Source organism: Alosa alosa, chromosome 10 (assembly GCF_017589495.1).
Source record: "Alosa alosa isolate M-15738 ecotype Scorff River chromosome 10, AALO_Geno_1.1, whole genome shotgun sequence".
NCBI classification, from domain to species: domain Eukaryota; kingdom Metazoa; phylum Chordata; class Actinopteri; order Clupeiformes; family Clupeidae; genus Alosa; species Alosa alosa.
The window spans coordinates 31039958-31052396 of record NC_063198.1 but is presented as its reverse complement, the minus strand read 5'-3'; the positions used below and the strand labels follow the sequence as shown (position 1 = coordinate 31052396).

Genomic DNA, 12439 nt, shown 5'->3' with positions numbered 1-12439 from the left:
GGTGTAAATATATATATAGTGTTTGCATGTGTGTGTGAGTGTGTGTATGTGGGTCATTCTATAATTCATTACTTCTACACCCCATATTATTGACTGTCTCCGACTACAGTCATGCATTCAACTTTGCTAAACATTATGTTAAGTCTAACAAACTATTTTTTGGAGATTAATTTACTAACTGTTATAACATCAGTTATATACAATGGCTATTTTCTGTATTATGCAAGATTTAAGTTAAACAAATATATAAATTTGGTCTGTCTTAAAGTTCTTGTCAACTCTGTTAACTCTGTTAAAAAAACTGCTTAAAATCCACACAGACTTTGAATATGAAGCATGACGCCTACACAGAGAGATGTCAATTCCTCTGACAAGAAACTCTGGAAAGGCAGTGAGATATGTTAAGCTTCTTCTCATTAATTTGAACAAAATGTTGAGGATACACCAACAGTAGATTAATTATTCGTCAACTCTGTTATTGCGTTATTGGAGTGAAACTCACTCGATTTTTAAAAAACAATAATAATATGTTTAAAAGCCATGAAATTCTGGTTTTATACATATCATGGAGTAACTAGTTTGAGGTTAGGATGTGGAGCTAAGCCACAAAATGATGGGAAATGTCAACTCTGTTATCGTCAACTCTGTTAATTCGGTGTTAATTCTGCATAGATTAATGATAACAGAGTTGACAATGATGTGCTGTCAACTCTGAGTGTCAACTCTTTTAATTTAAGATTTTGCTCTTAAAATGATGACTAAATATGTTTTTTTTTTTTTTTTTCAAATGTATGTCAGAAGATACAGATGTGTTACAACTAATATTTTTACCACATAATTTCTTTTTTTAAAACTATATATGTAAAAGCTACCTTTTATTTTTTTTAGAAAATATGCACCTCTTGGAAGCTTGTCAGTGGAATGTGTTGTTTTTGTTATTTCAGGAAAAAAAGTAGCAATCTTATCAAATTCAAAGTTGCTACAGTGACTGTAGAGACAAAAGTTCTCTTAGGGAAGGCATAATTTAAAAATGTATCACATTTGCTAAATATATATAATTTACCGAGTTTGTCTCTATCAGAGTTGACAGATATTTATTTTATGACATCATTTTTTTCAAAAATTGAAGTCTTACAGTCTTAAGCTCAGCAAATCATTGTCATGTTAACTTTGAAGTGTGTTCTATGACCATAAAAAAGTTTAATAATAAAAACTCATTACATTTTTTTGGTTTCTGTAACCCAAATTATAGAATGACCTGTGTGTGTGTGTGTGTGTGTGTGTGTGTGTGTGTGTGTGTGTGGGTAGGGGTCTTTTGTGAATATCTTTGTCTGCATACAACCCAATGACAAGTCATAGTTTAAGACAAGACAGCCTTTTCAGATTTTTGTGGCTGAATTCAATGCGGGGAGGGGGGGGGGGGGCTATGTCTGCCAGTGAGTATTTGTTTGCTCCACTAGGCTGGAGAGATGCCATTGTTCAGATGCAGTGAGCATGCTTAAATTGACAGAGCTGCCTGTATGAGATACCAAGAGTTCACATCATTAAATCATTAAATATGAATTTCAGCAAGCAGGAACATTTCTCAGGGTTGCATTTATCAAAAAACTATTGTTGGCAGCATGTCTATATATAGACAGCAATTGTGTTTGTGTGATCACACACTCATAGACATTGAATGCCTGACGCTATTGCGTACTAATCTGCATTTTCCCCCCTTGACCCTGCATGTGGATATATAGTTTGTTCAGACCAAGACCGAGATGCACCTTCATATGATCCAATCTCCAGCAGAGTCCCACTCTGTTCAAGCTTCAGAAATTCCTCCACAGACAGGAAGTTGTAATCTACTCCAGGAACCTCGCCTCCACGTGGGGCGCGGGTTGTACCTATAGAGACAAACAAACAAACAAACAAACAAACAAACAGATGATGAGAGGTCAAACAGGAGGCAATTTCTCTCAATCTACTGTTATTCCTAGTGAATGGATGAATATTTTGGAATTGTGCTCCTACCACAAAAACAGCAATTAAAATGGTCTTCTTTCTGAACTCAAACCAGCCAGCCCACCACTACAACACCTGCCGCACACACAAATCCACCAATAACAAGATGGAGGAAGGGCAAAAGGACAACTGTGTTGGTCTTGAGAATGCTTTAGAATTAATAATACACAAAGCACTGAGACACAAGTGAAACCATGACCAAAATAACCACACAGGAAATCAGCCATAGAGGCCAAGGCCATTCAGAGCATCCCTTAATATTCCATTCACAAATGAAGCATGGGGGAGTCGAACCTAACAACCTGGCAGACATGACAAAGCTCGGCAGGGGAGGGAGAGAGAAGCGAACCAGGCTGGCAAACGCTGTGCATGTGAGACGTGTTAATGGCTGCCGATAGGTCGCTGCCAGGACGTGAGAACTCTGTGTCAGGTTGCTGAGCAACTTAGCGCACCAATAACGATGCTAGGCGAGCGCTCTGATATGAATTGATCTGCGGGAGGGCATGGCAGGGAAAAGCTGATCTTTAGCATGTCGTCGGCCCTCTGCAGTCAGTCCGGCCCTCCCATCGTCCAGACGACGTGCCCCAAGGAGATTAAAGAAACCTGGGGGATCAAACGCCTCACTACACTGTCCCCCCAGCAGTGGACAGGACCAGATCCCCACCGCCACATTCTCTACTCTCCTTATAAAAAGCAGGCGTGCCAGACTGGAATTGTGAAGACGAAGACTCCATCAAACTCACAAATTAGGCCCACTGATGGAGTTATATGTCGTTTACAACACCAACGGATGCTCTATTAAAGAATTGTCAAAAGCGGTCTGCTGGAAACTGCTAATGAGTTGATTAAAATGGCCGCTGCTGCCAAAGAAAGTGTTAACATCTTATTTTATCTACAATGGAAGTTCACTTTGCTGGTTTGACAAAGGCAAAGACGACTTTGACTTCAGACCACAGCTGAAATCACAGGAAATGAGGGCTTCCGGAGTTGAGATCTGTAGATACGTACTTCTGTCCTAGTTGAAAAGCAACCTGAAAGTCTTTGAGATAAGAATTGAACAGATAGCATCAAAATGGATGAGCTAAATGCTGTCACCATCAGGACCACTTGAACTTGAAGATGAAGGGACTTCACAGTTGTGTGAGTGACATTCAAAATCCAGGTGTGGGACTTTCTTTGTGAGACTATTTTTCTTTCCATAGATGACTATCTTTCCATTTCAGATACAAATCAAATCAAACCAAGCTTATCAGGCCTCTGTTTTCATCCAAATAGGACATAACAGGAAAGCATCATTGTGACCAGAAAACCTGTACCAGAAAATCTGTGGCTCCCTCAACAAACGTGCATTGTGCTTATCTCTTCCACTCTCTTGCTCACTCACATATGCGTTTGTGCATGTCCAGACACCTCCGTACAGATGAACGCAGCCGACGCACACACACAAACAACCACAGTGCTACTAGCCTCTCTTCACATCCAGTCTAAGCACATGCTAACATTTCAGTGCTGGGAAATCATACTCTTATCTCGTATTAATAAACGGGGTGACGGAATACACCCCCAATCAGAGGTGCTGGCTAGAAAAATATCATAACTCAAGACAGAGTAGCCACACACTCTTAACTCTTTTTGACTATTCATTATAAAAGAGTTACGATTGTGTGGCTACTCTTTCTTCATTTAGGGAGTCTTGCTCTGCCAGACACACCGATAGACAGTAGGCTAGTTGTTCACCTCCTGCGTGCTCACCAAATGGAGCCTGGCAGGTGGCGGCGGAACCTCAGTGTGGCACTCTGGCACGCAAAGCCTCTCCCAGCCTCCCCGCAGAGCTGCTCGTTCCCATAGTCACACGGGGGTGATGAGACATCGCAGGCAAAAATAGCGGCTCCTGTATGAGAGATGCGTTTTGGCAGCCATTTCAATGACAGTGGTGATAAATCAGAGACGCGAGACTTACTCGCACATGCTGCTCCCTAGTCGCAGGAACGGAACTCTCCGATGGAATATTCTCCTTGTGTGCCCTCGCTGTGGAGACGCAGAACCATCACCCCGACCCCACTTTAAATATCCGCTTCATCTATCCACAGCGAAGAGCAGAGAATCTCCGCTTTTAGATCAAATGTTTACCCGCAGGTTATTACACTGTGTGGGGTACCCTGCTGTTGAGCACAGTGACCTCCTGAAGTAAGTTTTCTTAAGGATATTGAAATGATTCAATCTTTAAAACAACTAGTTGAATTCAAGTTAAAGGAAATGTCTGGCTTTGTGGATTCGACCCATCAAAAAACTGATAATTTGGAGAAAAACAGAAGGAGACTGTGCTATGCAAATAAAGTCAATGATTGTTGAAGAGTTGTGCATCTAACATTATTTCTGTCCAGCAGTTATTGTGCATCAGACATCACTAACACATAAACACCACCATATTGTGCATCAGATATCACTAACACATAAACACCACCATATTGTTCATCAGATATCACAGCACATAAACACCACCATATTGTGCATCAGACATCACTATAGCACATAAACACCACCATATTGTGCATCAGACATCACTATAGCACATAAACACCACCATATTGTGCATCAGACATCACAGCAGCACATAAACACCACCATATTGTGCATCAGACATCACAGCACATAAACACCACCATATTGTGCATCAGACATCACTATATCACATAAACACCACCATATTGTGCATACATCACTTAGCACATAAACACCAACATATTGTGCAGATATCACTAGCACATAAACACCACCATATTGTGCATCCATATTGTGCATCAGACATCACTATATCACATAAACACCACCATATTGTGCATCAGACATCACTAGCACAAAAACACCACCAGCTTCCATCCTGTAAGCATCTGGGTCTTTGCTTTGCTTTTCTGTATTATTTGGTGGTGGAGAAACTCATCTTTCCTGCAATGACAGAGCGATCAATGCAAAACAAACTCCAAAACAAAGGCCTGCTGCTGTGATGCTCTCGGAGAGCACGCTGACCTCTGGGCTTGAGCAACACTCCACACTTGCCAACTTCCTCCGTGCATCAACACACACAAACAAAGATGTGGACTCGTCTCTCTCTCTACAACACACTGCCTGAACAGAAGCCCACAGGAAATGAGGGATTCAAGCTTGCTGTATATATTATGTACTTTTCAAAGACAGGAATAATCCACAGGACCAGGTGCATCCACTAAAATAGAACTGTGCCCCCTGCATAGTAGCCAGTTTCCCCCCAATTACTTTGCAGAAGTGCATTCACAAGAGTTTAGCTTCTGCGAACTGTGAACAAGCTTAGAACGGTCCTCAGAGGTCTCAGGTTTCAGTAAATGTAACTGTCCCATGACCGCCAGGATTGACCCCACAACATGAGTGTACTGTATCGACCAACCAAGAGAACACACCTTGATGTGTCTTCTTATAGCAGTCTGGTGTTGCCCTGGCTAGGTTACATAACGTACGACTGAAGTAAGTTACAACTTCAGACAGAAGTTAAGCAGAAGGCTTGAGGCGAATCAGAAGAGCGAGTTCAGCATTTCTTGCTGGCCCTCTGTGGTGGTGATTTGAAGAATGGTAACAGCTGAGCTGACTTCTAGCACATAATCCCAGAAAGCGAGTGATCTGCGTGGTCGACACACACATCTGATTACTGCAGCTCCTACCACATCACTTCACTCCCTTAAGCGCATCCCTGCCTCATGCATATGCCTCAAACACTTGACCCCCCTGCTGCACAACATAGTGTAGTTCTTGCAAAGCTATGTGGATAGAGTGGAGTGCTTTTTGTGTGAATATGTGTGAAATGTCCGACATGCTATTGTCAAAATGTCAACATGTCATGATCTTCTAAATGAAATTAATACATTTGATCATGAGGAAATGAAATGTGCTTTCAATAACAATATTGCAACCACATGCAAACAGGAAAACTTCTTTCACAGCTTGTGTTATGCAAGAATCTTCAAAATATGTGAAATCTGAACTCAAAGCATTGCAGCAGGCTCTAGTTGACTGATATACATCACAGTGGTGTGTGACCAGAGATTAACTTATCAACCGCTAGGCCTTGCCAACTGACCTCAGAGGACCCAGAAGTGCAATCAGACCTGCAGGAAACCTCAGTGTACATTAAAAAGTCAGGCCCTAGGTTTAAGGTTTATGTGGTGCATAATGGTCATCAGCCTTATTCTATACAATCATATCAGTGGCTACATCTACATTACACCACAATTCATAATGTATCCACATATACAACAGACCAACGTGCCATCATCACACACATACACAAATTTGCTGGCTGACAAGCTTACTTGCCACGACAACAGCCAGAACGCAAATCACTACACCTCACTATATATCCGCCTGTAAAAATAGAACCGGGAGCGTGCTGGAAGAAACATTCTGTTCCGTTGCCACGGACAACACTGGAAGGATGGAGTCACTCACAGCCGTGCCGCTGACAGCGAGGGTCTCGCTTTCTCTGAAGTTCACCCCATCTCAGTTCAGCAAGCGCACAGCGCAGGGCGAAGGACTGTGGAAGAGCAGCGCACAATGCCGGCCATGGTGGAAAATCACCAGGCTCCACAGCGCACAATGCCGGCCATGGTGGACCATAACCAGGCTCCACAGCCATAACAACAACTAGGTTGCAGCAACAAAACAAAACAAAAAAAAAATGAAGAAAAAATACATCTGAAATAAACAAGCGAAGCAAAACAATAATGCAGATATAAATAAATTGTGCTCAGTATGATTGAATACCGAGGCCATGCATGCCCAAGGGAATGACCAACAGAGTGGGAGGAATAATTGCAGAGAAGCCTGCTGTGGATGAGTAAAAAACAATGAGATCCACAGCACATCAACTGCAACCAAAGCACAACAACCAAACAAGATGGTCTTCTTCGAGGCCTTGCAGACGAGCATTCTTAGTCCAGAGGAGAGGGAAGCACTACAGAGGTCCTGTGCATCAATCTTGAGATTGTTTACACATGTTAACTGGAACTACTGCTGGACAGCTTTGCTGCCCGCGTCCGGGTGCCAGTAACGGCTTGCGCCGTGCCAGATCCTTCGGAAATGCGAGGCAATTATCGCGCGCAGCTGTCAGAGGCTCCCTTATCGGAGTGGTAATTACCCCGACGCATGACATCAGTCAGTGAACTTAATAAGAGTCCAGCCTCACGGCGATTCAAAGGAGAGTCTCCTCTGGGACGCCGTGTTATACAGTAGATGACTCCATTTCCAAGCCTGCTGGAGAAAAAAAGAAAAAAAAAGAAAAATCGAGGTCCTGTTCAGATTTAGAAACTGAGAGAGGTAAGGAAGCCGGTGAAAGTCTTCTGTATTTAACAATACAGTGAGAGAGAGAGAGAGAGAGAACATAGAGATTCTATAACCTCGAGTGAACTCTGTTCTCTTATAAGGCTGGGTGCAGCGGAGGATGAGACTGCAGGGCTTCATCTGGGTTCCTCCACAACCACGAGTCTCTCTTCCTGCCAGCTATGGCTGCCGCTTCCACTGGGCACCCACATAGCCGACTGTGCGATCATGTCCAGAGGTTAAGGCCTCGGCACACACACAGTGCAGGGGCGCGAGGTTGAGGGAAGCCCCCCCCGGTCACCAAATGGCACCACCAACAGTCAATCTGAATACAAAAAACTAATCACCTAATGGGGGCTTTAAAAAACCACTACCCCACTACTCACACATGCACACACACACACACACAAATCAAAACGCTTGCACTTTGGCACATTGAGATGCCTGCACACACTCCCACAAACCATCCTGACACCTGACCAAAGCTGCAGGTGTCTAGAGATGGTGTGGGAGAGCAGTCCTCACTGTACACACACATACTGTCCCCCCATCACACCCTCAGCTTCCACATATCAGCAATCACAGCCTGTGGATTTGACAGCAACGCAGACCAGTGAGGGCAACGTGGTTCTTGCTTTCCCTCCCTCTCTCTCTCTCTCTTTCTCTCTCTCTCTCTCTTGTTCAACATTCCCCCCCTCCCTCGAAAAGAGCAGTGGGCCATCACACTGAATCAGCGTCAGCTGCCCAAGTCTAACTCGGCCACTGCCAGCGCTGCCACCTCATAGCCGGGACTGCATGTCTGCTGCAGCGGCTGCTGCTGAACCCGCCACAGATCCGAGCGGCCCCATCAGCTCTCCAGCAGTCAGTGGCAGGCCTTCAGCAGGCTGCCCTCACCTCCGCTCAGCTCAGCCCGACTCATAGCCTCTGCACACAGCCGGAGAGCCAGGCGACGCTAGGCGTTAGCCTCTGCACACAGCCAGAGAGCCAGGTGACGCTAGGCGTTAGCCTCTGCACGCAGCATGAGCTCCTGGGTTAAGTACACAGAGGACTAGGCCTATCTTCTAGCATTATTTTCACAAGTGTCATTCCACTACACAGATAATACATGCTTTTTTACTGAGCTTTTCAGTAGACTCCGATCCCATAACACATCCTTATCTTTAGTGCAAGGTGCTTCTTGGCCAGATATGTGAGCGTGCTCAGCCACAGATGCCATGGCCTTCCTCAGATAAAACTGACCACTTCTCTCTCTCTCTCTCTCTCTCTCTCTCTCTCTCTCTCTCTCAGGAAAGGTAATCACCTCCAGTCCGACTCCTGGGTCGATGCCTGGCTGGCTGAGGTGTGGATTCCTCACGAGTGCTCTACTCATTCGCAAGTGTGACGGCAGTGCTTAATCTCTGCTCCAGCTGGCCACCTGCGGCCTGTCTAGCCTGCTGGCCTGCACCTCATCTAGCTGGGGGGCAGGAGGCTGCGGAGGGAGAGACAGAAGCACGGCTCTGGCCCTTCTCTGGCCCTTCTCTGAAACAAGCTCGGCTCTGGCCCTTCTCTAAAACAAGCTTGGCTCTGGCCCTTCTCTAAAACAATGGGCAGCGTTTTGCTAATCTCTCACCCTGCGAGCAGCTCAGCAGGTGACAGAGGGCGTCTACTTTCAGGTGCGATCCAGCAACACCACTACTTAACACTTCCTTTGAAGAGACAACATTAGTTCTGTGTGTGTGTGTGTGTCTGTGTGTGAGAGAGAAAGAGAGTGAATGTGTGTGTGACACAGAGAGAACGACTGTGTGTGTGTGTGTTCATTTGTATTTGTGTGTGTGTGTGCTCATGTGAGAGATAGAGAGAGAGAGAGAGAGAGAGAGAGACACTGTGTGTGTGTTCATTTGTGTGTGTGTGTGTGTGTGTGTGTGAGTCACAAAAACAATGCTGAAGAGTGGATTTCCGCAGCAAGCCCTGAGTGGGTTGACTCTACAGTGGCTTGGCAGGACAAATCAAGATTCTCATGTATAATTAATGGGAGACAGACCCTGTAGACTATTTTAAGGGCTCTCTCTTCCACTGCCTCAATTGACACAGATTTCCTAAACATTTGCAATCCCTCCACAGCCTTGGTCCAATTCAATATGTTGAAATCGTAAAACTAAAATAAACACACATGAAACAGTCAGAGCTACAGCACACCAATACGCCGTCTGGGCGTGTATTTCTGTCTGCCAATCTGGTTTATTCCAAGCAGAGGACTGAAATCCATTGTGTGCAACGGCGAGGATCACACACACACACGCACGTGTGCGACGGCAAGGATCACATAGTGATGAATGCAAAGCTACAGAGACCAACCAAAGGTACGGCTCCAGAGACGACGCAGGGCGGAGATAATAAATAGCACACACACACACACACACACACACACACACACACACACACACACACACACACAGGGCGGAGATAATAAATAGCAACACACACACACACACACACACACACACACACACACACACACACAGGGCGGAGATATAATAAATACACACACACACACACACACACACACACACACACAGGGCAGGGCGGAGATAATAAATAATACTTTAATACACACACACACACACACACACACACACACACACACACAAAGGGATGAGATAATAAATAGCACACACACACACACACACACACACACACACACACACACAGGAGATAATAAATAGCACACACACACACACACACACACACACACACACACAGAGGGAGGAGATAATAAATAAGCACACACACACACACACACACACACACACACACACACACACAGGGCGGAGATAATAAATAGCACACACACACACACACACACACACACACACACACACACAGGGCGGAGATAATAAATAGCACACACACACACACACACACACACACACACACACACAGGCGGAGATAATAAATAGCACACACACACACACACACACACACACACACACACACACAGGAGATAATAAATAGCACACACACACACACACACACACACACACACACACACACACACACAGGGTCCAAAATACATCAAAAAATAGACGACACAAGGGTCTCAGCATGGACGGCGGGGCTCAGCATAGCCCCCCCAAACATGTCCTATAAATAGGCTTGTGTGAAAAATCAGTTGATTTCCTGCGCGAGGGTTCCCACAGCGCGAGAGCGTCCCGAGCTCCTGTCCCCTGAGCCATCCGCCCGCGTTCCCACACGTGACCTCCATTCCACCCCCCTCGCAAGGGGCGCAAGCGAGATCTGCCTTCTTGGCTGACTTCACCGAGTTTATGGAAAACAGGCGGTGGGCCCAACATTAGCCTTAAACTTGTGGCTATACAGTTCACTGTTAATGTCAAGTCAGTTTATGTCATTTGAACAGGCATAGCATTTTGGGAAAAAACATAGTGCTGTCTGAGGTCCATGTTCTTAATTTTGGGTTTCCCAAAGAGCAGCTTGATTAACTATGTAATTATATGACTGCTATGCATCGTTGTCCTCAATGCTACCATAGTTGGTAATGGGCAACTTATCAAAAACGGTTTTGTTCAATTAGCTACACATCAAAGTCACCTAATGATTCTGTGCTCATCTGCAAAGCTGGTACATATCAACATCAATGTGGTCTCTATCATCTATGACCAAAACAATTTGCGCTTAGCCTGTATAAATGAACTATGTGGTCGTCTGACTCTAAGGATCAGACAGACTCATCTCATTCGACTTCACCAGCCACTCGACGACAGAACGACGACAGCGAACACCAGCGTGGCTTGGGAAAAGCATGGACCTCATGAGGAAGAACAAGACTGCACCCGAGTCCTATGGGTGCTAATGGCCAGTGCCCACGCGAGTCTGGACAGGTAGTGAGATAGGTTATAGCAGATAAGTGGTGTTGACAGGCAGGACGAAGGGCACAGGCCTGACCCAGTCACTGGGTATGGCGACGCGACGCCTCCGTTGCCCTTTCAGGTCTGTTCCACGACGTGCCTGACACTTATTCAATCCAGCGCGTGTTCATTTACCCCCCACCCCGTAGTAGCCCTCGTCTGGACACTTGCACCTCCTAGTGCTTCCGCCTCGTCATCGCTAAGCACAGCAGTTGGACCTGGACTACATTCACAATGACAACTATGCACAGGGAGATCTTAGAAAGCAACTGTTCTGGTATTGTGAACAAAACTGGTTTAGTGTATCTAGTTAATGTGATAGAACATGTGTTAATATATCATTTAGTAGACTGCATGATGGCAAAACGTATAAACGATTATGTGGTAGATGATTAAATGACATAAAATAGATTAAATCGATGCATGTTAGCAAACTGTGAAACACTGGTGCTGATGCTGTGAATTTGCATTACGTAGGAGTGCTTTCATTCTTCCAGCCATTCCAGCGACATGATGACTTTCTGATGCTCTGTCTACTAAGGAATGGTAGAGCAAAAGCCTCTTTCTTCAGTAATGTTTCCTGCTTTATTCAATACATTGATCTTCCTCCCCTGAACCTCCTAAAAACCAAATGTGTCTACATCTCTGGTCGTGATTAATACAATGAAATCCAGGCTCGCTGAATATTGCAGTGCATGTTAGAAACAAAAGAATATCCTCTGTCCCCTGCTACAGTGTTCCTGCATAATAGTAACCCCTCTGAACAAAAAAAAACACACCATGACACACAGGGCTCACATGAGGAGACTGGGAAGAGAAATAATCTGATGAGTAGGGGCATCAATATCACGTTAAGGAGTGCAAACTGAACCGGAGGAGTTTTAAAGCCGTTAGTCATTGGCGCTCATCATTCGTTTCTGCTGATGTGTCACAATCAAGTGGTGATCCATCTTTGGGCACGTTCAATAAGCCCACAGGACTAATATCCACATTCTAATGTGCCTTTCCCCCCCATACACAAACACACAAAGCCATTGTATCTGTGTGTAAGCCAGGGACACATACATATCCTCACCAGTAAGGGAGCCAAAATGACTAAAAGGGTTATGCATATTTTTCAGGAGTATCCTACTACACATGGTGGAGGTTGAATGAGGCCCCCCCTTCACTGTAAAGCTCTTTGG

At 44.9% G+C, this 12439-nt stretch overlaps 1 protein-coding gene across 1 annotated transcript in view; it reads right to left on the bottom strand.

Moving 5' to 3' along the window:
* The window catches only part of magi1b (membrane associated guanylate kinase, WW and PDZ domain containing 1b), a 140728-nt gene that overhangs the window by 51622 nt on the left and 76667 nt on the right, over positions 1 to 12439 (bottom strand). The window contains 1 exon segment of the mRNA XM_048254000.1: positions 1770 to 1889. Coding sequence (XP_048109957.1) covers positions 1770 to 1889 — 120 coding nt within the window.